This window comes from Lepidochelys kempii, chromosome 24 (assembly GCF_965140285.1).
Source record: "Lepidochelys kempii isolate rLepKem1 chromosome 24, rLepKem1.hap1, whole genome shotgun sequence".
Lineage (NCBI taxonomy): Eukaryota > Metazoa > Chordata > Testudines > Cheloniidae > Lepidochelys > Lepidochelys kempii.
The window spans coordinates 18131030-18154724 of NC_136403.1; the positions used below are offsets into that span (position 1 = coordinate 18131030).

General features: G+C 62.0%; 2 protein-coding genes across 2 annotated transcripts; both read right to left on the reverse strand.

Moving 5' to 3' along the window:
* Nucleotides 1-220: 220 nt before the first annotated feature.
* On the reverse strand, nucleotides 221-16504 carry PHLDB3 (pleckstrin homology like domain family B member 3). Its single transcript, XM_078850409.1, has 16 exons — nucleotides 16371-16504; nucleotides 14260-14503; nucleotides 13664-13795; nucleotides 13148-13285; nucleotides 12672-12800; nucleotides 7188-7343; nucleotides 6435-6545; nucleotides 5831-5917; nucleotides 4637-4732; nucleotides 4334-4433; nucleotides 4033-4144; nucleotides 3597-3684; nucleotides 2862-2921; nucleotides 2530-2746; nucleotides 1128-1213; nucleotides 221-410 (listed from the first exon to the last, which is right to left on the reverse strand). The coding sequence occupies exons 1-16, from the start codon at nucleotides 16502-16504 to the stop codon at nucleotides 276-278; spliced, it is 2025 nt and encodes a 674-aa protein (XP_078706535.1). The 3' UTR covers nucleotides 221-275.
* A 3239-nt stretch (nucleotides 16505-19743) lies between these two features.
* LOC140902730 (persulfide dioxygenase ETHE1, mitochondrial) lies at nucleotides 19744-23380 on the reverse strand. Its single transcript, XM_073323109.1, has 7 exons — nucleotides 23231-23380; nucleotides 22415-22559; nucleotides 21998-22146; nucleotides 21562-21691; nucleotides 21050-21139; nucleotides 20739-20855; nucleotides 19744-20543 (listed from the first exon to the last, which is right to left on the reverse strand). Exons 1-7 carry the CDS (start codon nucleotides 23288-23290, stop codon nucleotides 20491-20493), a joined length of 744 nt encoding a protein of 247 aa, XP_073179210.1. The 5' UTR covers nucleotides 23291-23380; the 3' UTR covers nucleotides 19744-20490.
* Nucleotides 23381-23695: the final 315 nt, after the last annotated feature.

Below are 23695 nucleotides of genomic sequence, written 5' to 3' on the forward strand. Positions count from 1 at the left end.
GGAGCGTCTGTGTTTTAGAAGAGCCCTGCTCTGATTGGAGGCAAAGGCCTGCTCCCCATTGCTCCCCCCCACGGCCAAGGTCCAAAGTGGGGGGGGGGGCCAGCACGGCGTCACACCTTGAAGAACCAAGTCCATCCCCCACTGGCTGCCCTGCCCTGAAGCCCCTCCCGGGGGCGGAGCCAGTGGCCCGGCTGGCCACGCCCACCAGGTGGGCAATGTCTTTGGGGTCGGGGGGGAGCGGGCGGGGAGGTCCCGGGGGGGCTCCGTGGCCCAGCTCAGTAGCGGGTGTTCTCCTCGGCGGCCGTGACGATGGCGTCCATCCAGATGCGCATGGCCTCCGCGCTGGGCGCCACCAGGCAGAAGAGCCGGTCGTAGGTCTTGACGCAGAAGGTCAGTTTGGGGTTGGGGCTCTGCGGGGGAAGGGAAGGGCAGGGTCAGCCAGTGGGGGGTGGCTGGGACCCTCCGGGTCCCTGGGCTGGGGGGACGATGCCAGAGGTTCCGGGGCTGGGGGGCAGGATGCCGTGGGTCCCAGCGCTGGGGGTCTGGAGGGTTGGGGTGGACGCTGTGGGTCCCCATGCTAGAGGGCTGGTGTGGGGGACGCGGTGGGTCCCGGCGCTGGAGGGGCATGCCATGGGTCCCGGTGGTGGGAGAGACACCATGGATCCCTGGGGATAGGTTCTGGGTGGGGACACTGAGGGGCGGGATGATGCCATGGCTCCTGGCGCTGAGGAGGGGCTCGGGGGGCACACCATGGGTCCTGGTCCTGCGATGACACCATCGGGGGGGGGGCGCTGCGGGGCTTGGGGGGACACCGTAGGTCCTGGCGCTGTGGGGGGGCACTGGAGGGTGGGATGACGCCATGGGTCCTGGCGCTGGGGGTGGGGGGGAGCACTGTGGGTCCTGGCGCTGGGGGGGATGCTGGGGCGGACTGTGGATCCTGGCGCGGGGGGAGGGCTCTGGGGGTCGGGGCGCTGGGGGTCCTGGTGCCGGCGAGGGTGCTGGGAAGGGGCGCTGGGAAGGGGCGCTGGGGGTCCTGGTGCCGGCAAGGGTGCTGGGGGGGGCTCTGGGTCCTAGCCCTGGGGGGGTCCTGGGGGGGCACTGGGGGTGTGTGGGGGGGGGGGGAGTACCTTGAAGGCGCTGCGCAGGTGATCATAATATACCTCCTCGATGGCCTGGAAGTAGATGACGCCCTTTAGCTTCGCCTCCTCTTTGTCTGCAACGAGAGGGGGGCAGCGATGAGGAAGAGGGGCCGGGGGGGCCGGGATACAGGGGGATGCGGGAGGCACTGGCTCCCCAGTGGGGGGTAGCAGAGAAGGGGGCGCCCGGGGGGGGATACCTGGGGGGCTCACAGCAGGCATCTCTGGGGGCGGGTGAGCAGAGGAGGGGGCTGCTGGGGGAGGGGGGTACTTCGGTACTGTGGGGCAGGGGGTGCCTGGGGGTACCCAGGGGGCATCGGGGGGTACTGGGGGCTCACCCACGTAGTAGGCCAGCAGGTGCCGCTGGGGGTGGGTGCCGGGGAGCGGGTGACCAGAGGACGGGGATGCTGGGGGCGGGGGGCACCCGGGAGCGCCAGGGGGGTACAGGGGGCATCGGGGGTATGGGGGGCACCCGGGGGGTACTGGGGGCTCACCCACGTAGTAGGCCAGCAGGCGTCGCTGGGGGTGGGTGCCGGGGAGCGGGTGACCAGAGGACGGGGATGTTGGGGGTGGGGGGGCACAGGGGGCATCAGGGGGTATGGGGGGCACCCGAGGGTACAGGGGGATACTGGGGGCTCACCCATGTAGTAGGCCAGCAGGTGCCACTGGGGGTGGGTGCCGGGGAGCGGGTGACCAGAGGACGGGGATGCTGGGGGCGGGGGCGCCAGGGGGCACCTGGGGGGCACAGGGGGCATCAGGGGGTATGGGGGGCACCCGGGGGGTACTGGGGGCTCACCCACGTAGTAGGCCAGCAGGCGTTGCTGGGGGTGGGTGCCGGGGAGCGGGTGACCAGAGGACGGGGATGTTGGGGGTGGGGGGCACCCAGGGGCGCCAGGGGGGTACAGGGGGCATCAGGAGGTATGGGGGGCACCCGGGGGGTACAGGGGGGTACTGGGGGCTCACCCACGTAGTAGGCCAGCAGGTGCCTCTGGGGGTGGGTGCCGGGGAGCGGGTGACCAGAGGACGGGGATGCTGGGGGCGGGGGGCGCCAGGGGGCACCTGGGGGTATGGGGGCACCCGGGGGGTACAGGGGGGTACTGGGGGCTCACCCACGTAGTAGGCCAGCAGGTGCCGCTGGGGGTGGGTGCCGGGGAGCGGGTGACCAGAGGACGGGGATGTTGGGGGCGGGGGGCACCCAGGGGCGCCAGGGGGGTACAGGGGGCATCAGGAGGTATGGGGGGCACCCAGGGGTACAGGTGGGCACAGGGGGCTCACCCACGTAGTAGGCCAGCAGGCATCGCTGGGGGTGGGTACCGGGGAGCGGGTGACCAGAGGACGGGGATGCTGGGGGCGGGGGGCGCCAGGGGGCACCTGGGGGGCACAGGGGGCTCACCCACGTAGTAGGCCAGCAGGCGCCGCTGGCGGTCGAAGCAGAACCAGCGTTTCTTCCAGGTTTTGATGCGCCCGCCCATCTTGACCAGGAAGCCGCGGCAGGCCCTGCCCGTCACCCGCACCTCGGGGCAGGTCTCCACGCTGTGCCCCGAGGCCTCCAGGTGGGCGCGCAGGTCCAGGGGGGCAGGGGGCTCCTGCACCGGCCCCGGGCTCCGGTCCTGCAGGGGCAACACGGGGGGAGGGGTAAATGTGGGGGGGAGGGGAGGGGGAGAACGCAGGGAATCCCGGCCCCAATCCAGCCTGGGGGGACTGGCTGGCTCGGGGGGGTCTCACCTGGGCAGGGGGGGGCGGCTCCGTGTGTTGTGTCTCCCCCTGGGCCACTCGCTTTGCCTCCTGCGGGGACAGAAAGGGGGTTCAGGGCCCCGTGGCCACCGCCCCGCACCCCCAAGAGACCCCAATCCGGTGACTCCCAGCCCCCACCCCCGGCTTCCTGAGGAGCCCCAGAGACAGAGCTGCCCCCCCACCCCGCAACCATCCTGCTCCACCCCTGCCCCCCACATCATCCTGCCCTCGCCCCCACCTCCACCCCAACCCCCTTCCCCCACCTCTAGCCTGCCCCCCAGCTCCTCCCCCTGCCCCCCCTCCAGGCCCCTTCTGCTGCTGTCCCCGCCCCCTGCCCCAGTCTCACACCTCCCTCCCTGCCCCAAGCAGGGCGGATCCCAGCCACTCTGTGCCCCCCACTCTGGTGCAGGGGTCGGGGAGAGGAAACCAGCAGCTGATGCAGCGAAACCCCAGCTTCCCTATTCCCGGCCTGGAGACCATGGGACAGACACGTGGGGGGACGTGGGGTTCCGTGGTTAGAGCGGGGGAGGGGTGGGAGCCAGGACTCCTGGGTTCTCTCACTGGCTCTGGGAAGGGGATAGGGCGGAGTGGTTAGAGCAGGGGGGCGGCAGGGAGTCAGGACTCCTGGGTTCGATCCCTGGCTCTGGGAGGGGGGTGGGGTCTGGTGATTCAGAGCAGGGGGTCGTCGGGAGGTGGGGGGGAGAGCCAGGACTCCTGGGTTCTTACCCGCGCCTGCAGCAGCCGCTCTCTCTCGGCCATGGCCTCCCGCACCATCCGCTCCATTTCGGCCAGTTTGGTGACGCAGGAGCCCACGCTGCGGGGGGAGCGGGACACGGAGTCGGTGGGGAGTGAGGAGCCTGGAGTGACCCAGGGAGACACCATGGGACCCCCCCCCAATGGGTAGGAGGGAAATCCCAGGGGAGGGGGACGGAATGGGATAGGGGGCTTCCGAGTATGGGGGGAATTGGGAGGGGCCTGTGTCTGGGAGACCCAAGGGTAGGGCAGTGCAAAGGAGGGAGGCAGAGGTGCATGGGGGGCTGGGGAAAGGCATGGAGGGGCGGGATGGGGGTGCTCAGGGGCACAGAGGGGACGATGGGGGGGCAAAGAAGCCCCAGAGCTGGGGGGGGCAGCAAAGGGAGGGGGACTATTGTGGGAATCTCACCTGTATGGCCCCCCCAGCGGGTACAGGGGGGCGTTGAGATGTGTGAGTGGCACGCAGCGCCGGTCGCCCCCCGCCGAGAGCTGCAGTGCCAGGATGTCTGAGTCTAGCCCCCCTGAGAGAGACAGAGACGGGGGGGGGGAAGGGGGGTATCAGCACCCCACAGGGACAGAGAACCCCCCACCCCACAAAAAAAAATCCACTGGCCCCAACCAGCCCCACACCATGCCCTGGGAGATGTCCCAGCCCCAACAGCCCCCCTAAATATACCCCACCCCCTCCTTCCCAGCCACTCCCCTCCTACCGTTGTCATTGAACGACAGGGGGCGCGGGGTGGGGCGGGGGGCCGGCCGGTTCCCCCGTCTTCGGGGGAGGCTTGCCGATCTCTGCAGCCCGAAGGAGCTCTGGAGAGAGAAAGCAAGGGGGTCGAGAGCGGGGTTCACCCCCCCACACACCCCAGGTACCCCGACACTGCCCGCCCAGCACCTTCCCTGCCCATTGGCTCTGCTTTTGGGGTGGGGGGAGGAAGGGGCACAGACACAGGCGAGCACAGACAGCCAGAGCAGAGGCGGTGGGGGACGGGCACAGGACAGACGGACACACACACCTGGACGGAGCTGCGGACGGAGAACACGCAGGCCGGGTCGCGCTGGTCGCAGCCCAGCACCACGACCTTCCGATCCGTCTTTTGGGTGAACATGAGCTGCAGAGACACAGAGACACTGACGTACGGACAGACACACGGACACGGCAGGGGTGGGGCTCCCAGCCCTCCCTGCTCTAACCACTAGCCCCCTCTCCCCACCCAGAGCCAGGAGAGAACCCAGGAGTCCTAGCTCCCAGGGCCCCCTCCCCCCCACTCTAACTCACCAGACCCCACTCCCTTCGTAGAGCTGGGGCGAGAACCCAGGAGTCCTGGCTCCCCGTTCTCCTCAGAGTCACCTGTCTGCAATGCCGGGAACTCACCAGCAGGTGGCAACATGACCCCACCTGCCCAGGTGCGAGGAAGTGGGAATGTTCCTACAGTCTTCTCTGAAGACTCGGGGTGTGCCTCAGTTTCCCCTATGTGCTGCTCAAGTATCTGGTGGTGGGAGGAGAGTGCCTGACCGGTGCAGCGACCCCTAGAGGGCAGGTGTGACGCTGACTGGCTGCCTGGGACAGAGAACTGGCCGGACACGCTGTAGCTTGGCACCTGATGGCCAGGCCCCCTCCTCTGCCAGCATCAGCGGGTGGTGTAGGTGCTGGCCCAGGTCAGAGACCAAGGAACAAGGAGGGGAACAGGTAATTCTGGGGCCAGGCAACTGGGACTCAGAGCGGGGAGTCCAGGGCTCTGGGCCCCCCCCCCGATGGGCTTCGCTGCAGATCCCTGCTCCCTGCGCTCACAAGCTCTGTTCTACGCCAGGTTCCCGACCCCTCCGTGCCGCACGCCGCCGGGGAGCCGCGGCTGGCCTGGGTCTCCGGGACACCAGGCCAAGGTGTTTCTTCACCAGGGGCTTCCAGCCCGCAGCTGGAGGGACCCAGGCATCCGGGGGGGGGGGGGGCAAGGGGGCGGTCACAGCTTTGGGACACAGCAGAGAAGCTTTGACCTGAACTGGAGCAGACAGGGCCGGGGGGGGGGGGGGACGACGACACACAGAGCGGGCAGGCTGGGTGGTGACCCCAGCGGGGGGTGAAGGGTGAAGTGGGGGGCACAGGGTGCATCCTGGGAGGTGGGAGACAGGTAGGTGGGGGAACAGGATGGGTGTGCTGGGGGGCACCCCAGAAGGGGGAGGGTGGGGCACAGAGGGGTTGGGGGGGTTACCTTGGTGAGCTCCTGGTTACTGACGGGAGAGTCATCTCCGCTCTGGCCCTCACAGGCTTTGCCCAGCTCCTCCAGCCGACGCCTCTCCTGGGGACACAGGCCAGGGCAGGGGTCACCTCATGGGGTCCTGCCCCGCCCCCTTCCCCGTCCCCCGCTCTGCCCCACGGGGTCCTGCCCTGCCCCCTACTTAGACCCATGGGCCCAGCTGGCCCGGCGACCCATCCCCCACTCAGACTCTGGGAGGACAGTGGGGTCTTTTGGTTAGAGCAGGAGGCTGGGAGCCAGGACTCCTGGGTTCTATCCCAGCTTTGGGAGGGGAGTGGGATTAGATGGGGATTGGGGGCTGGGAGCCAGGACTCCTGGGTTCTATCCCAGCTTTGGGAGGGGAGTGGGATTAGATGGGGATTGGGGGCTGGGAGCCAGGACTCCTGGGTTCAATCCCAGCTTTGGGAGGGGAGTGGGATTAGATGGGGATTGGGGGCTGGGAGCCAGGACTCCTGGGTTCAATCCCAGCTTTGGGAGGGGAGTGGGATTAGATGGGGATTGGGGGCTGGGAGCCAGGACTCCTGGGTTCTCTCCGGGGGAAGGGGGGGGGGTTCCTCACCAAGTTGAGGCTCTGGATGGCCTCTCCCTTCTCCTGCGCCAGCTTGCGGCTCTCGCCCGCCATGTGCTCCTGCCCAAAGCGCACCTGGGCCTCCAGCCTGCACACCTTCCTCTGGGGGGGGGAACAGGGGAGGGTGAGAGCCCTGCGGGGGAGGGGATCCCCTCACCACAAGAACCCGGGTGTCCCTACCTGGGACCTAGGAAGGGGGAAACCCCACCCCTGGGGACCCCCCTGCATTGAGCTGTGGGAGCAGCCCCCCACCCAGGCAGTGGGTAAGACCTGGCACCAGATCCCAATGCCCCCCTGGAATGGAATCAAGGGCCCCCCCAGGTGCCATCCAGGAGGAGGGTAAGACCCGGTGCTGGATTATCCTGCCCCCCTGGAATGGGCTCTGGATGTAGCCAAGACCTGGAGCAGGATCCCCCATGCCCTCTGGAACGGACTCGCTGCTCAGGACCCGGATCCTGGCACCCTTGGAATGGATTGCAGGTGTCACTGTCCTGGAGAAAGGTAAGACCTGGATCCATGTCTCTGGGTCCCCTCCCCCTCTGGATCGCACTCTGGTTGCCAGAAGACCTGGAGCCGGACTATCCGGTCATGACCTGGAGCCAGATCCCAGTGCCCCTGGAATGGAGTCGCAGGTTCCACCCAGGAGGAGGGTAAGATATGGAGCTGGATCCAGATGCCCCTGGAATGGAGTCACAGGAGGAGGGTAAGACCCGGAGCAGATCCCTGAGGATTGGCCCCACGCACCTTCCTCTCCTCAAGGCTCTTCTGGACCTGAGCTATCTGGCGGACCAAGGCCTGGCAGGCCTCCTCCTTCTCCTCCTCCAAGCGGCTCTCACGCTCCAGCTGCTGGAACTCCAGGTCCTCATAGCTCTTCAGTGCCCCCTCCAGCATCTCCGAAGTCTGCAGGGAGGGAGACCCCGTCAGGACTCCTGGGTTCTATCCCAGCTCTAGAAGGGGAGGAGGGTCTAGTGGGTTACAGCAGGGTCCTGGTACGTCTGGGCCATATATATGAACAGCCAGACTGGGTCAGACCAAAGCTCCATCTAGCCCAGTATCCTGTCTTCCAACAGGGGCCGATGCCAGGTGCTTCAGAGGGCATGAACAGAACAGGGCAGTTATCGAGTGATCCATCCCATCATCCACGCCCAGCTCCTGGCAGTCAGAGGTTTAGGGACATCCAGAGCAGGGGGTCGTGGCCCTGACCAATAGCCATTGATGGACCTGTCCTCCAGGTACTTATTTAATTATTTTTTTAACCCAGTTATAGGTTTGGCTTTCACAACATCCCCCGGCAATGAGTTCCATAGGTTGACTGTGCATTGTGTGAAGAAATACTTCCTTTTGTCTGTTTTAAACCTGCTGCCTGTTAATTTCATTGGGTGATGCTTGGTTCTTGTGTTATGAGGAGTAAATAACAATTCCTTATTTACTTTCTCCGCACCAGTCAGGATTTTATAGACCTCTGTCATATCCCCCCTTCATCGTCTCTTTTCTAAGATGAACGGTCCCAGTCTTATTAATTTCTCCTCATATTGCAGCCGTTCCATCCCCCTCATCAGTTTTGTTGCCCTTCTCTGCATATTTTCCAATTCTAACAGATCTTTTTTGAGATGGGGCGAGCACATCTGCACGCAGTGTTCAAGATGTGGGCGTCCCATGGATTTATATAGAAGCAATATGATATTTTCTGTCTTATTATCCGTCCCGTTCTTAATAATTCCCAATGTTCTGTTCGCTTTTTTGACGGTCGCTGCCCATTGAGTGGATGTTTTCAGAGAACTATCCACAGCGACTCCCAGATCCCTTTCTTGAGTGGTACCAGCTAATTTAGACCCCATCATTGTACACGTATAGTTGGGATTATGGTTTCCAATGTGCATGACTTTGCATTTATCAACAGTGAATTTCATCTGCCATTTCTGGCACAGCTGCCATGTGACCTCCAGAAGAAGAAAGGGGAGCGTCCATGTACCAGCAACGCAGATACAGGTAAGCAACCGTTTTCATGTTCTCTCCACAGGTACTAATGTGGAGAGTGGACTAGATGATACGTCTGAGGGAAGGGAACAGAAGGAGACTCCGCCAGTTGGAAGGCATGAGATGCACAGTCCCAGGGTTGGGGGTTCCACGACCACCGCTCCCAAGAGAAGGAGGCGGGTGGTGGTGGTCAGGGACTCTTTCCTCAGGGGGACTGAGTCATCTATCTGCCGCCCCAACCGGGAAAACCGAGAAGTCTGCTGCTTGCCAGGAGCTAAGATTCACGATGTGACGGAGAGACTGCCGAGACTCATCCAGCCCTCGGATCGCTACCCCTTCCTGCTTCTCCACGTGGGCTCCAATGACACTGCCAAGAATGACCTTGAGCGGATCACTGCGGACTACGTGGCTCTGGGAAGAAGGATAAAGGAGTCTGAGGTTCAAGTGGTCTTCTCGTCCATCCTCCCCGTGGAAGGAAAAGGCCTGGGCAGAGACCGTCAAATCGTGGAAGTCAACGAATGGCTACGCAGGTGGTGTCGGAGAGAAGGCTTTGGATTCTTTGACCATGGGATGGTGTTCCAAGAAGGAGGAGTGCTGGGCAGAGACGGGCTCCATCTAACGAAGAGAGGGAAGAGCATCTTCGCAAGCAGCCTGGCTAACCTAGTGAGGAAGGCTTTAAACTAGGTTCACCGGGGGAAGGAGACCAAAGCCCTGAGGTAAGTGGGGACGTGGGATACCGGGAGAAAGCACGAGCAGGAGCGCGTGAGAGGGCAGGGCTCCTGCCTCATACTGAAAAAGAGGGACGATCAGCGAGTTATCTCAAGTGTCTATACACAAATGCAAGAAGCCTTGGAAACAAGCAGGGAGAACTGGAAGTCCTGGCAAAGTCAAGGAATTATGATGTGACTGGAATAACAGAGACTTGGTGGGATAACTCACATGACTGGAGCACTGTCATGGATGGATATAAACGGTTCAGGAAGGACAGGCAGGGCAGAAAAGGTGGGGGAGTTGCACTGTATGGAAGGGAGCAGTATGACTGCTCAGAGCTCCGGTATGAAACTGCAGAAAAACCTGAGTGTCTCTGGATTAAGTTTAGAAGTGTGAGCAACAAGGGTCATGTCGTGGTGGGAGTCTGCTGTAGACCACCGGACCAGGAGAATGAGGTGGACGCGGCTTTCTTCTGGCAACTCACGGAAGTTACTAGATCGCAGGCCCTGGTTCTCATGGGAGACTTCAATCACCCTGATATCTGCTGGGAGAGCAATACGGCGGTGCACAGACAATCCAGGAAGTTTTTGGAAAATGTAGGGGACAATTTCCTGGTGCAAGTGCTGGAGGAACCAACTCGGGGCAGAGCTCTTCTTGACCTGCTGCTCACAAACTGGGAAGAATTAGTAGGAGAAGCTAAAGTGGATGGGAATCTGGGAGGCAGTGACAATGAGATGGTCGAGTTCAGGATCCTGACACAGGGAAGAAAGGAGAGCAGCAGAATACGGACCCTGGACTTCAGGTAAGCAGACTTTGACTCCCTCAGGGAACTGATGGGCAGGATCCTCTGGGAGAATAACATGAGGGGGAAAGGAGTCCAGGAAAGCTGGCTCTATTTTAAAGAATCCTTATTGAGGTTCCAGGGACAAACCATCCCGATGTGTAGAAAGAATAGTAAATATGGCAGGCGATCAGCTTGGCTTAACAGTGAAATCCTTGCTGATCTTGAACACAAAAAAGAAGTGGAAGATTAGACAAATGACCAGGGAAGAGTATAAAAATATTGCTTGGGCATGCAGGAGTGAAATCAGGAAGGCCAAATCCCACCTGGAGTTGCAGCTAGCAAGAGATGTTAAGAGTAACAAGAAGGGTTTCTTCAGGTATGTTAGCAACAAGAAGAAAGCCAAGGAAAGTGTGGGCCCCTTACTGAATGAGGGAGGCAACCTAGTGACAGAGGATGTGGAAAAAGCTAATGTACTCAATGCTTTTTTTGCCTCTGTCTTCACGAACAAGGTCAGCTCCCAGACTACTGCACTGGGCAGGACAGCATGGGGAAGAGGTGACCAGCCCTCTGTGGAGAAAGAAGTGGTTTGGGACTATTTAGAAAAGCTGGACGAGCACAAGTCCATGGGGCCGGATGCGCTGCATCCGAGAGTGCTAAAGGAACTGGTGGCTGTGATTGCAGAGCCATTGGCCATTATCTTTGAAAACTCATGGTGATCGGGGGAGGTCCCAGGCAACTGGAAAAAGGCTAATGTAGTGCCCATCTTTAAAAAAGGGAAGGAGGAGGATCCTGGGAACTACAGGCTAGTCAGCCTCACCTCACTCCCTTGAAAAATCATGGAGCAGGTCCTCAAGGAATCAATTCTGAAGCACTTAGAGGAGAGGAAAGTGATCAGGAACAGTCAGCATGGATTCAACAAGGGAAGGTCATGCCTGACTAATCTAATTGCCTTCTATGACGAGATAACTGGCTCTGTGGATGAAGGGAAAGCAGTGGACGTGTTGTTCCTTGACTTTAGCAAAGCTTTTGACACGGTCTCCCACAGTATTCTTGTCAGCAAGTTAAAGAAGTATGGGCTGGATGAATGGACTATAAGGTGGATAGAAAGTTGGCTAGATTGTCGGGCTCAACGGGTAGTGATCAATGGCTCCATGTCTAGTTGGCAGCCGGTATCAAGTGGAGTGCCACAAGGGTTGGTCCTGGGGCCGGTTTTGTTCAATATCTTCATAAATGATCTGGAGGATGGTGTGGATTGCACTCTCAGCAAATTTGCAGATGACACTAAACTGGGAGGAGTGGTAGATACGCTGGAGGGGAGGGATAGGATACAGAAGGACCTAGACAAATTAGAGGATTGGGCCAAAAGAAATCTGATGAGGTTCAACAAGGACAAGTGCAGAGTCCTGCACTTAGGACGGAAGAATCCCATGCACCGCTACAGAATAGGGACCGAATGGCTCGGCAGCAGTTCTGCAGAAAAGGACCTAGGGGTGACAGTGGACGAGAAGCTGGATATGAGTCAGCAGTGTGCCCTTGTTGCCAAGAAGGCCAATAGCATTTTGGGCCGTATAAGAAGGAGCATTGTCAGCAGATCGAGGGACGTGATCGTTCCCCTCTATTTGACATTGGTGAGGCCTCATGTGGAGTACTGTGTCCAGTTTTGGGCCCCACACTACAAGAAGGAGGTGGAAAAATTGGAAAATGTCCAGCGGAGGGCAACAAAAATGATTAGGGGACTGGAACACATGACTTATGAGGAGAGGCTGCGGGAACTGGGATTGTTTAGCCTGCAGAAGAGAAGAATGAGGGGGGATTTGATAGCTGCTTTCAGCTACCTGAAAGGGGGTTCCAAAGGGGATGGATCTAGACTGTTCTCAGTGGTAGCTGATGACAGAACAAGGAGTAATGGTCTCAAGTTGCAGTGGGGAAGGTTTAGGTTGGATATTAGGAAAAACTTTTTCATTAGGAGGGTGGTGAAGCCCTGGAATGCGTTACCTAGGGAGGTGGTGGAATCTCCTTCCTTAGAAGTTTTTAAGGTCAGGCTTGAGAAAGCCCTGGCTGGGATGATTTAATTGTGGATTGGTCCTGCTTTGAGCAGGGGGTTGGACTAGATGACCTCCTGACGTCCCTTCCAACCCTGATATTCTACGATTCGGTTGCCCAGTCACCCAGTTCTGAGAGGTCTCTTTGTAGCTCTTCACAGTCTGTCTGGGACTTAACTATCTTGAGTAGGTTTGTATCTTCTGCAAATTTTGCCACCTCACTGTTTACCCCTTTTTCCAGATTGTTTATGAATATGTTGAATAGGCCTGGGCCCAGGACAGACCCTGGGGACACCACTATTTAACCCTCTCCACTATGAAAACCGACCGTTTCTTCCTCCCCTTTGTTTCCTATCTTTTACCCAGTTACTGATCCATGAGAGCACCTTCCCTCTTATCCCATGACAGCTCACTTTGCTTAAGGCCCTTTGGGGAGGGACCTTGTCAAAATCTTTCTGGAATCCTAAATACACTATATCCACTGGATCCCCCTTCTCCAGGTGTGCTGCCCCCTCAAGGAGTTCTAATGGAACACGTTCCCCCTCTGTGCATGTCCAGAGACACAAGCCGCTTGTTGGGCTTCATTCCCCTCTGCAAGTCCCCTCTGGGCCATATCAGTGTACGTGGGCCACCTCGGGGTCTCTTCCTCTGGGCCGTATCAGGCTGCCCCGCTCTACACAGGGTGGGACCTGCCGGGCCATCCCCAGCCCCTACCTGCTGCAGCTGGCTCTGCATCCGCTCCCGCATGCTCTCGGGCTGGGTCTCCAGGTGGGTCTGGGACTCGGCATGCTGCCGCTGGAGCTCCTCCACCTTGCGCCGCTCCTTCCCCAGCCGAGCCTTCTCCTGCCGGAGGGGGGCGGGGTCAGGAGCCAGGACACCTGGGTTCCACGGACATTCCCCCCCTCCCCCCGGCCAGGCACCATCCGCAACAGGCTGGGGAATGGGGCCAGCGTGGGGGGGAGAGGAAGCAAAGAATGCTGGGAACAGGGCCAACCCACAGCAAAGGGTGCTGGGAAAGGCGGACACGGCTGGACAGGAGCGAAGGATTCTGGGGTCCAGTGGGCAACGGGGAGAGTGGCAAAGGATTCTGGGGGAAATGGGCCAAGCAGGGAGGGAACACAAAGGATTCTGGGGAAAGAGGAGCCCCGCAAAGGCCGCTGGGAGGCAGGGAGGCTGGGCGGGGGCCTGACCTTCTCTCTCTCGGTGTGGCACCGGCGCACCATCTCCGCGAACCTCCTCTGCAGGTGGAGGACCAGCTGCTCCTCGCGCTGAACCTCCCGCCACTCGGCCGCCAGCTCCCCGTCCAGCAGCGCCCCCTCCAGCTTCATCTGCCGGGAGCGGGGCAATGAGACCCGGCGCCCCACGGCACGCAGAGCCGACAGCGGGCAGCTCCCGCCCACGATAGCCCACAGGACCCCACCCCAGGCGTCCGGGCACCCAGACCCCCCTGGCCCTAACCCACGCCCCTCCGAGAGCCGGAGAGAACCCAGGCGTCCTGTCTGCGCGGCTCAGTGTTTTCCCCTCTCCCCAAACCCAGCTGCTCCTGCTGTGATTGTAGCAGGGACCGACCCAGCCCCTCCCCACCTGGCTGGGCGCGGTGCCCCAGCGAGACAGGTTTGCCAGGTGCCGGCAGCTGGGAACGCCCCCCACCCCCACCCCCCAGCCATCCCTGTGACTCAGGGAGGGGAGCCCGGGGACGGACGCACCTCGATGTTCATCTCCTTCTGCTGGTGCTGCAGCTCCTTGACACGATTCTCCAGCTCCGCTACCCGAGCCAGCGCCTCGTCCTGCTCCCCCCGCCGCCGGGACCCCTCCGCGCCCGCCTGGGGGCTCTCGTCCTGGGCGGGGGAGAGTGGGAGTGAACCGGCCCTGTCGACAAGGGGACCCCATTCCACACCCCCTGAGCCAGCCACTCCCTGCCCTGGGGCCAGATGGGAGCCAGCACCCCGGAGAGGGGACAGGCCCCATGTGCCATTCCCGGCCCCCCTGAGCCAGCCACTCCCTGCCCTGGGGCCAGATGGGAGCCAGCACCCCGGAGAGGGGACAGGCCCCATGTGCCATTCCCGGCCCCCGTGGGCCAGCCACTCCCTGCCCTGGGGCCAGATGAGAGCCAGCACCCCGGAGCGGGGACAGGCCCCATGTGCCATTCCCGGCCCCCCTGAGCCAGCCACTCCCTGCCCTGGGGCCAGATGGGAGCCAGCACCCTCGAGAGGGGACAGGCCCCATGTGCCATTCCCGGCCCCCCTGAGCCAGCGGGTCCCCCAAATTGGGGCCTAGAGGGGACAGGCTGCGCGCCACTCACCCCGTTCTGGGCACTCTCCGTGCTGCTGGCCTCGTCCTCCTCAGTGCTGTCACTCGTGGCTCCCCCGGGGCCAGCAGAGAGACAGTCAGCGTTGCCCACCGGCTGGGCCTGGGCTACCTCGGGGCCCTGGGCTGGAAACGGCCCCCTCCGCCTGTCCTGCCCTGCCGGGGCCAGGAAGGGGCATCGTGAGGTCTGGCTCAGCCCCGCTAGGGGCTCATTCTCCTGGAGAACCATGGCCAGAGACCTGCAACCACAAGGGAGAGGAGGCGCTAGGGGGCGCTGGGCTGCAGGGGGGCCGGGTGGGGGGCTGTGCCCAGGCTGTCAGGGCTGGCCCCGATGCCTCAACTCAAGTGACTCCTTTCTGGTTCCCTAAATCTCCCCATTTAACCAGCCCCCCATACTCCACCCCAGAGGTGGCTGCATCTCAGCACTGGGTGAGGGATCCCTGCATAAACAGCCCCCATTATTAGCATTAACCCCAGGGACTCCCTGCCACTGGATATTACAGAGAGTGCCCCTGGCAGAGGTCCTGCCTTTGTCATTTCCTGAGTCCTGCCCCTGGGCTGGAAACACCCCTGGAACGAAGCTGAACGCGGTCTGAAAACGAACCTCCAGCACTCGGAACAGCCCTGCTAATAAAAGGCCAAACTGTCCCATGGGTGTAGGGCCACCTTGCACCAGGCAGGCGGCCCCATCCTCAATGCGCCATTCCTGCCCCAGAGACAGCACCTCCCTGGATCTCTGGGGCAGGGAGCCAGGGGAAGAGACACCCGGCCTGGGGGAGTCCCAAGGGTGGGCTGAGCCCGGAGCAGGGAGGGGAATTTTCCACTGGGCAGGCGAGAAGAGGGGTTTGTTTGTTCCAACAGGACAAAGGGAAACCATCAACCCTCACCTGCAGCCCTCGCTGCCTGCCAGCTGTCCCTCCTTCCTCACAGAACCACCCCGGGGCTCTTGGCCCCTTCCCAACCTTGGGATGCAGCCACCTCTGAGGGGGGCATGGGGCTTGTTATGCAGGGACCCTTCCGAGGCGATGAGATGCAGCCACCTCTGGGGTGGTGCGTGGGGGCTGTTAATAAAGAAGTCACTTACCCAGCAGCTCCAAATTAGCAACCACCACACTCCAAAATTATTCCCTTTGCTGTCAAACAGGACACAGAAATTCTCCTTCACTTCCTGTCCCCAAACCTGTTCATAGAATCATAGAATATCAGGGTTGGAAGGGACCTCAGGAGGTCATCTAGTCCAACCCCCTGCTCGAAGCAGGACCAACCCCCAACTAAATCATCCCAGCCAGGGCTTTGTCAAGCCTGACCTTAAAAACTTCTAGGGAAGGAGATTCCACCACCTCCCTAGGTAACGCATTCCAGTGTTTCACCACCCTCCTAGTGAAAAAGTTTTCCTAATAATGTTGCAGGACTGTTGACCAGACACCGTGTTTCTCCCCAGAGGTGGCCGCATCTTAGGGCTTCGTGAGGGGTCCCTGTATAAACAGCCCCCATGCCCCACCCCAGAGCTGACCACATCTCAGCACTGAGCGAGCATCCCTGTATAACCAGCCCCAGTGCCCCACCCCAGAGGTGGCCGCGTCTCCACGACGGGGTGCATTGGACAGGCTCTTTAGCAGGGAAAAATCACCCTGACCCTGGTTCATCCCGGCCTTGGCACCTTCCGCTTTATCTCTGGCGCTAGATTGTCCCCACTTCAACCAGCGCCAGGGGCTGGTGCTGGGAAGAGCAAAGCGGGTCAGACTTTTCCACGGGCCAGGGCAAACGGCTGATGTGGGAGCTGAGGACAGACCCCGGGGGATGTTTGTAGTTCACCTTCAAGGGGCGGGCGGGGGAGGATGCTCCAGCCAGTCTGTCTGAGGATCTCAAAGCACTTAAATATTGACTGATCTGTCCTCACAGCCCCTCCACCGCTCCCTTCCCCCAGGGGATCATTTTCTTCTGTTTGCTAGAGGGAGGAAGTGAGGCAGAGCCCAGGAGAGAACCCAGGAGTCCTGGCTCCCGGGCCCCCCATTCTCATTAATCAGTCCAGCAATCAATCAAGGGGCTCTCCCTTTAAGAGCCCCCCATAATGAGGGCCACAGCCCCAGGCCCGGCACCACTCACCCTGCAATCCGTGTCCCGGAGGGGGCGCGATCCCTGGATTTCTCCAAGCCCCTCCTCCCAGGTCGCAGGCAGAACCCAGGTGTCCGGGAGTTGCTCTGGGAACTGCGGAAGAGAAGCAGGGTCAGGCGAGCCATGGGGGGAAGGTCACGATCCAACCCCCCCGCCGCAGCCAACTTCCCCGCCCGCCTCTTTCTGTTTCTCTTTCTCCCCCCCCCCCCCCCCATGGCCAGGTGACGGCCGCTGCGCTCCGGGACCCCTGCCCCAGCCCCGCTCACCGGCCGGCCCCGGTCTGCCCTGCCCGCGCGTCTGGCTCCGGTCCCGGTCCCGGTCCCGGTCGGGGGGCAGCGGCTGCTCAAACTCGTTTTCCAGCCCGGGCTTGGAAACACAACACCTGTGACATCAGCGCCTGGGAGGGGAGGGCACGTCAGGGCCAGCCACAGCCCCAAGAACCCAGGAGTCCTGGCTCCCAGCCCACCCCCCCCCCCCCGCTCTAACCACTAGACCCCGCTCCCCTCCCAGAGCTGGGGGGAGAACCCAGGAGTCCTGGCTCCCAGGCCCCTCGCTCTAACCAATAGACGCCACTGTCCTCCCAGAGCTGGGGGGCGGGTGGGGGGAGAACCCAGGCGTCCTGGCTCCCAGCCCTCCCCCAAAAGCCCCCGGCAGGCCGGGTGTGGATCACGAAGCAGGGGAAGTTGAACAGTTAAACCGAGAGCCAGAGCCCTGCACGAGGTCTGGGCTGGGACTTTCTGCCCTTATGTAATGGCCCCTAGGCCAAGAACTCAGTCCCACCCATCTCCTTGGCTCTGGGAGGGGAGTGGGGGCTAGTGGTTAGAGCGGGGTGGGGGGGCTGGGAGCCCGGACTCAGTTTGAGCAGGTTCTTTCACCTCTCTGTGCCTTGGTTTCCCTGCCTAGGAGCAGGGAGATCAGCCTGCTCCAGGGAGCGGGGTGACTCTTCCCCTGCTGGGCCCATGTCTGCTGGTTAATTACCAGCAAGGTGGATGGGGGGGGGGGGAATCCACACGGAGCCACAAAGAACCCCACCCTTCCCCCTCCAGCCCCAAAACCTCCCCTGCCACTCACTGTGTGCACTCTCCTGGGTCAGGGGGCTAGGTCACAGGGTCTTTCCCCTCTAGGGGGCTGTGGCTCCCACAGGGCCCCAAGGTGGGGGTTTGGCTGGCTCTGGGGTGCAGGGAACAGAACATGGGCTCTCCCTGCCCCGCCTGGTTTCACACAACCTCAGGGATTATACAACCCCAACCCAGTGGCCTGTATAAACATGGGGGCTGGGCAATCAGCTACACCAGGGATTTCAGAGGCTTAGAGCAGGGGGCGCTGAGAGCCAGGACTCCTGGGCTTTATTCCCAGCTTGGGGAGGGGAGTGGGGACTAGTGGTTAGAGCAGAGGGGCTGGGAGCCAGGACGCTTGGGTTCCATCCTTGACTCTGTGACAAGGCTCCCAGGGAGGAGTCCGACATCCGTGAGAGAAACCAGTTTGTCTCCCCCGGGCCTGGCAGATCGAGACAGGCTGAGTCCTGCCGGCTGACACCCAAATTTACCTGCCGGGAGTTTCCCTTGGGAACTTTGTTCCCACGAGAGCCGGGCAGGGCACTGCAGCTGCGGGTTGAAAACCAGAACCAGTTTAAAAAATATAAGAGGGCTAATTCGAAGGGCCCCGTGCCCCCACTCCTTGCCCCCAGCCAGTTCCCACCTTGGGAACAGATGGGAGCCAGTGCACCTACAGGGGAAGGGTCCCATGTCCCCCGGAGCCAGCCAGCCCGCCCCCCTGGTCAGGGCCATCCCTTCTCTCCATACACCCCCCAGCTGCTCTGTCGCCAGCCACCAGGGGGCCTCAGGCAATTTGTGGAAGAGGGACTGGACTCCCGTGCCCTCCCCGATGGCTGCAACACACCCCAGAGCTGGGTGCAAAGTCCACAGGCCCTGATAAGAAGAGCTGCCCCCTGAAGGTCAGTGTAGGGGAGCAGTGGGGGCAGGGCAGGCAGCCAGCCATTGAAGGGTTAATTGGCCCCAGATCTCTGTCTTCCCCCTACCCCTTCCCCAGCTGACAGGTCTATGTGGGATGCCCCAGGGGCTTGTTCAAACCCACCACTGGCCTGTGGGATTCCAGCATTTGTGTGGGAACAGTCAGCATAGGCTGGGAGCCAGGACTCCTGGGTTCTCTCCCTGGCTCTAGGAGGGGAGTGGGATCTAGTGGGTTAGAGCATATGGGCGGGGAATTTCCAGCAGAGATTTCCCACCTCTGTGCCTCAGTTTCCCTCACTGTATAACAGGAATGAGGATCCTGACTCCGCTCCCCATGGCAAAAGAGTTTATGAGGCTCAACTAATTAACCCACATTAATGGCTTTGAGATTCAGGGCCGGAAGCACCAGCAGAGAGTCCTGCAATCAGCTGTCTCCCGACCCCAAACCAGAGCCGCTGGGGTTGCTAGTGCTGAGCTCTCAGCCCCTGGCTGCCTGAGGAACCCCACAGAGCAAGAAGGGGGCCCCATAAAATCCCCTCAACCTCTGCCCAAACCCTCCTCTTGGTAGACAGCAGCAAAGGGAGCCCTTTTATAGCCCTGCCCCCTTCCCAGCATGCCTCGCTGCCCAGCCTACAACCCTGAGGACTACATCTCCCACAATTCCTTTCTTCCAGGGCTGCAGCCTTAAAGGAGCAGCACCCCTCATTGGAGGGGGTGTCTGGGGGTGGCTCTATCCCAGCCCCATAGAGTTCACCAGGTAGAAAGACCCCTCCCCTTACTCCCTCCCCCCCCCACCGGCTCCTAGCTAGGACAGAGCCCCGCCAGCATTGCGCCTGGCTCTGGGGTGGTGTCCAGCTGGCTCGGCCTGTTTGCAGGGGTCAGGGTGGGTGGGAACAGACGGAGGGGTGAGAGTCCCGTTTTCAAGCGGGGCAGGGGGAATGCCATGGCTGTGGCTCTCCCCTCCCTGGAGAGGAGGGAAGGGAAAACGGAAGACGGAAGAACTAGCAGGATTGGATGAAGGAAGGATGGGGGGCAAGTTTGGCTCTGCAGGGGGCAGGAAGCCGAGTCTCCTTCCCTCTCACCCTTCTTTGGGCCAGGGCCATGTGTAGGCACCTGCGGCTGTTCCTAGGGGGGAGTCGAGGGGGCATGGGGGAGGAGAGTACCCACAACCCCCCAGCTGCAAAGCCGGAGAACAGGCCGGGAAAAGAGTGAGGGAGCAGCACCCTCTGGTGGGAAACTGCAGTAACAGGCTGGCCCCATGGGCCCAGCCAGCCTGGGGTCCTGCCCCCCAACCTCAGCCCCAGGAGCCCACTAGCCCAATATCCCACCCTGCCTGAGTCACATGGGCCCATCTACCCCGGCATCCCGCCTTGTGAAGCAAACTCAAGTCCAAATGGGTCCAACAGAATTTTATTCTCTTGGCAGCAGCAGCTCGTTTCCAAACCCCGCCGAGGTTCAGCCCTGCTCCCAGACAGGGCCCCCTTCCCTTGCCCTCGCCCCCTAAAGAGCAGGGAGTCCAGGGCCGGGCTCGCCAGAGACCCAGGGGGCAGAGATGGGGAAAGTCCAGTGAGTGCAAACAGCACTAACCCCGAGCCCCTGGGAGGGGGGGTTCCGCCCTGTTCAGCTGCAGGGTGGGGGAGGGACCTAACCAAACCAAGTGGGGTTCCCCCAGGGCACCCCACTATTCAAACACAGGGCATGGAGGGTTGAGGTCTCTCTCGAACCTCAATGCAGGCCACTGGCCTGTGTTGGGGGTTCCCTGCTATCAGCACTGCAGGCTCAGGGAAGAGGAGGGGTGTCTTTGCTTCCCAGGGGAGGCCAGGGGGACACCCCCACATGACAGCCAAAGCAGAGGAAGGTGCAGACTCCCTAATGCCAGACTGGGGGTGTCAGAAGAATGGGGGGGCTGGCGGGGGGCGGGGGAAGGGAACCTTAACACCCCCATTAATGGATGCACAATGCCGCCGAGGACACAGAGGAGGGAGCTCCCAGCTTTCACTTAAAGGTGGGGACCGGAGTGAGACTCAGGGACAGCCACCCCCAAGCCAAAGGGCCTTACGGGTCAATGAGAGGCCATGGCCTATGTGGAGGTGGGAGGGGCTTGTTGTGAGGGGTGTGGCCTTGGAGTAAAGAGGGTGGGGCTAAGGCTCCACATCCTGGATCCCACACTTCAGGTTTGCCGGGACAGCGATACCTGCAAAGGACAGAAAAAGAGACACAGGTTAGACAGAACGGGACAGGGTCCTGGCCTCCTCTACACCATCCACGGCCCACTACTGGGAATAGAACCCAGGCGTCCTGGGTCCCAGCCCCCCGCTGCTCTAACCCACCAACCCTTCTCCCTCCCAGCCCATGGAGAGAACCCAGGCGTCCTGGCTCCCAGCTTCACCAATTTGTTTGGGTTGAGGAAGGTTCAAGCTGTTCATCAGCTGGACAAAGGCCTCGCAGCTCTGGGTCAGTCGGGGGTTCAGGGTCCTCTCCTCCTCCACCGTGGACACCGTCTGGCCTGCAGGGGGCGCCAGGGGGCAGGTGAGAAACAGCACCAGCAGGGGGAGCCCCCACCCCTGCGGGCCCCCCACCCGGCTCCCTGGAGCACAGCGCCCCCTAGTGCCGGGCTGGGGCATCGGGGCCAGCCCTGACTGCCCCACTGAGCCCCGCCCCCTGCAGCACAGCGCCCCCTAGCGCCGCGCTCGGACTCACCCGTGTAGTCGTGGGCGGGGTAGATCAGACAGTCTCCGGGGAGCGTGAAGATTTTCTCGTGCACGGAGCGGTACAGGGTCTCCGGGGAGCCTGGGGGGCAGAGAGAAGTGGGGCCTGGTTACCATGGGGTGAGGGACACAGCCAACCCCCTGGCATGGCACCCCTGACATCCCCCAGTGCCCATGGGAACCCCAGCTCCCTCTTGCCATACCCCCCCAGCATAGCACCCTGCCCGTCCCCCAGAGCGCCCCCTCTCTGAACCCCCTGGCACAGCACCCCCACCATCCCCACAGCACCCACTGGCTGAGCCCCAGAGACACACCCTGCCATCCCCTTGGCAACCAGCAGCCATGGTCCTCATCGCTATGGCAACTGCTGGGCATGACCTGGAGATGTCCCCCGTTGCCATGGCAGCCACCGTCATATCCCAGGGATGTATCCTCTTGTCCCCACGGTAACCATTCACCAGCCCTCCAAGAACCCCCCCCCCATCACCCCAGCTCGCAGCTCACCCTGCTGGAAGTCGGTGCGGCCGCAGCCCCGGATCAGCAGGGCGTCCCCGGTGAAGGCCATGGTCCTGTCACTGAGCACGTAGGTCAGGCAGCCGTCCGTGTGTCCAGGGGTGGAGCGGGCTTCCAGGGCCTGCAGACAGGGGGAGCCAGCGACATGACCTCTTCATGGGACCCAGGAGTCCTGGCTCCCAGCCCCCCCTGTTCTCACCACTGGAACCCCAGGCCTTCCAAGAGCCAAGTACAGAACCCAGGAGTCCTGGCTCCCAGACTGCTACTCTGACTCCACTCTGCTCCCAGAGCTGGGGAGAGACCCCAGGAGTCCTGGCTCCCAACTCCCCCTCCCTCCACACACACATGCTCTAATCACTAGACCTCCCAGAGCCAAGGAGAGAACCCAGGAGTCCGGGCTCCCAGCCCCAGTGCCCAGGTGACTTACGAAGGCCCCGAATTCCAGGGCGTGGCCCTCGCGGAGGAGGATGTCGGCCAAGGCCCCGCTGTCCTGGGAGATCACACTGCGGCAGCCTGGGAGCATCGTCTTCAGCAGCCCGGTGCCCGTGATGTGGTCTGCATGGCAGTGGGTGTTGGCTGTGCGGAGCAGAACCAGGGATTTACAGATGGGAACCTGACCCGCTCCCCACCCGCCCCGCCAGCCGGTCCCTGCCCTGGGGCCGGATCGGGGCCGATGCCCTCTAGAGGGACATGGGGCCTTTCCCCATTCTCCACCCCCTGAGCCAGCCAGTCCCTGCCTTGGGGCTGGATCTGAACCGGCGCCCCTTAAAGGGGAACGGCCCTGACCCCATTCCCTTCCACAACAGGACAGTCCCCATCCAGATCCCATGGGAGCTGTTCTCACCTGCGTACAGTAAATTGAGGCCCAGCTCCTTCACCAGCTTCACGTCCCGCTTGGCCGTCTCCAGAACCGGGTCGATCAGAACCGCCTCCTTGGTCTTCAGATCCGCGAGCAGGTAGGTGTAGGTGCAGCTCACGGGCTCAAAGAGCTGTGGAGGGGAGATCCAGTTTGCACCGGCAAGGGAGTGGGGTCTAGTAGTTAGAGCAGGGGGCTGGGAGCCAGGACTCCTGGGTTCTATTCCTTTCCCTCCCCCCTCCAGCAGGGCATCAGTTGACGGTTGGTAAATCTCTCCCTCCCAGATATAATCACCCCTGACAGCCCAGCAGGAGTTACCGTCTCTTCACACCCACCAGCTTCGTCTCCCCTGCTCGGCACCGAGCCATGTTACTGGGTTCCCAGCCTGCGCCCTTGGGCCTAAAATCACCCCCCCCCCCCGCCCCGGAGCCCGCACAGGCCTTGTAACCACAGTGCAGCCAGGAGGGAATGATCACGGCACGGCCCCGGGGCTGGCCCCCAGGGACCCAACACCAGTGCACTGTATGCACTTATCTCTACAGAACCCAGGAGTCCTGGCTCCCAGCCCCCCCCAGGTCTAACCACTAGACCCCACTCCCTTCCCAGAGCCCCACAGAGAAAACCCAGGAGTCTAGGCTCCCATCTCCCACCACCAGCCACCTCTCCCCTCCCAGAGCCGGGGAGAGAACCCAGGAGTCCTGGCTCCCAGCCCCCTCTGCTCTAACCACTCGACCCCACTCCCCTCCCAGAGATGGGGAGAGAACCCAGGAGTCCTGGCTCCCAACCCCCATGCCCGGAGCTCACCTGCCGGAAGAGCAGCCCCTGGCCCTGGGCACGGCAGGTACAATGCGGTCTCAGGGTCATGGCCGGAGCGTGCTGGTGGCTGGAGCCTTGGGTGATGTGCTGGTGCCAGGCTGGAGGGGGGTGAGTCCTTTAAATGCCAGACGGTGGGGGCGGGAGGGGAGGAAGGGGGCGGAGGCAGAGGCGGGGAGGACAGGGCAGGCTGGAGATCTAAAAGTGGTTGGAGCTGGGGGGTGGGGCTGGGAGCCAGGACTCCTGGGTTCTATTCCTTTCCCTCCACCATGGCATCAGTTGCCGGTTGGTAAATCTCTCCCTCCCAGAGAGAATCACCCCCCAGCAGGAGTTCCCGTCTCTTCACACCCAGTGGCTCCGGTTCCCCAGCCATGTTATTGCCACGGCACGTCCCCAGCCTGCTCCCAGGGGCCCCAAATCACCGCCCGCCCCAGCCCCGGCCCCGGAGCCAGCACA

Coding starts and splice junctions, on each gene's coding strand:
- PHLDB3 (XM_078850409.1), bottom strand. CDS start 16,504: ATGGCTCGCCTGACCCTGCTTCTCTTCCGCAGTTCCCAGAGCAACTCC. Junction 4,145..4,333: donor CCTGTCGTTCAATGACAACG/GTAGGAGGGGAG, acceptor TGTCTCTCTCAG/GGGGGCTAGACTCAGACATC. Junction 2,747..2,861: donor AGCCGCCCCCCCCTGCCCAG/GTGAGACCCCCC, acceptor TTGCCCCTGCAG/GACCGGAGCCCGGGGCCGGT.
- LOC140902730 (XM_073323109.1), bottom strand. CDS start 23,290: ATGACCCTGAGACCGCATTGTACCTGCCGTGCCCAGGGCCAGGGGCTG. Junction 20,856..21,049: donor CCCCGCCCACGACTACACGG/GTGAGTCCGAGC, acceptor CGCCCCCTGCAG/GCCAGACGGTGTCCACGGTG. Junction 20,544..20,738: donor TCCTCAACCCAAACAAATTG/GTGAAGCTGGGA, acceptor TGTCCTTTGCAG/GTATCGCTGTCCCGGCAAAC.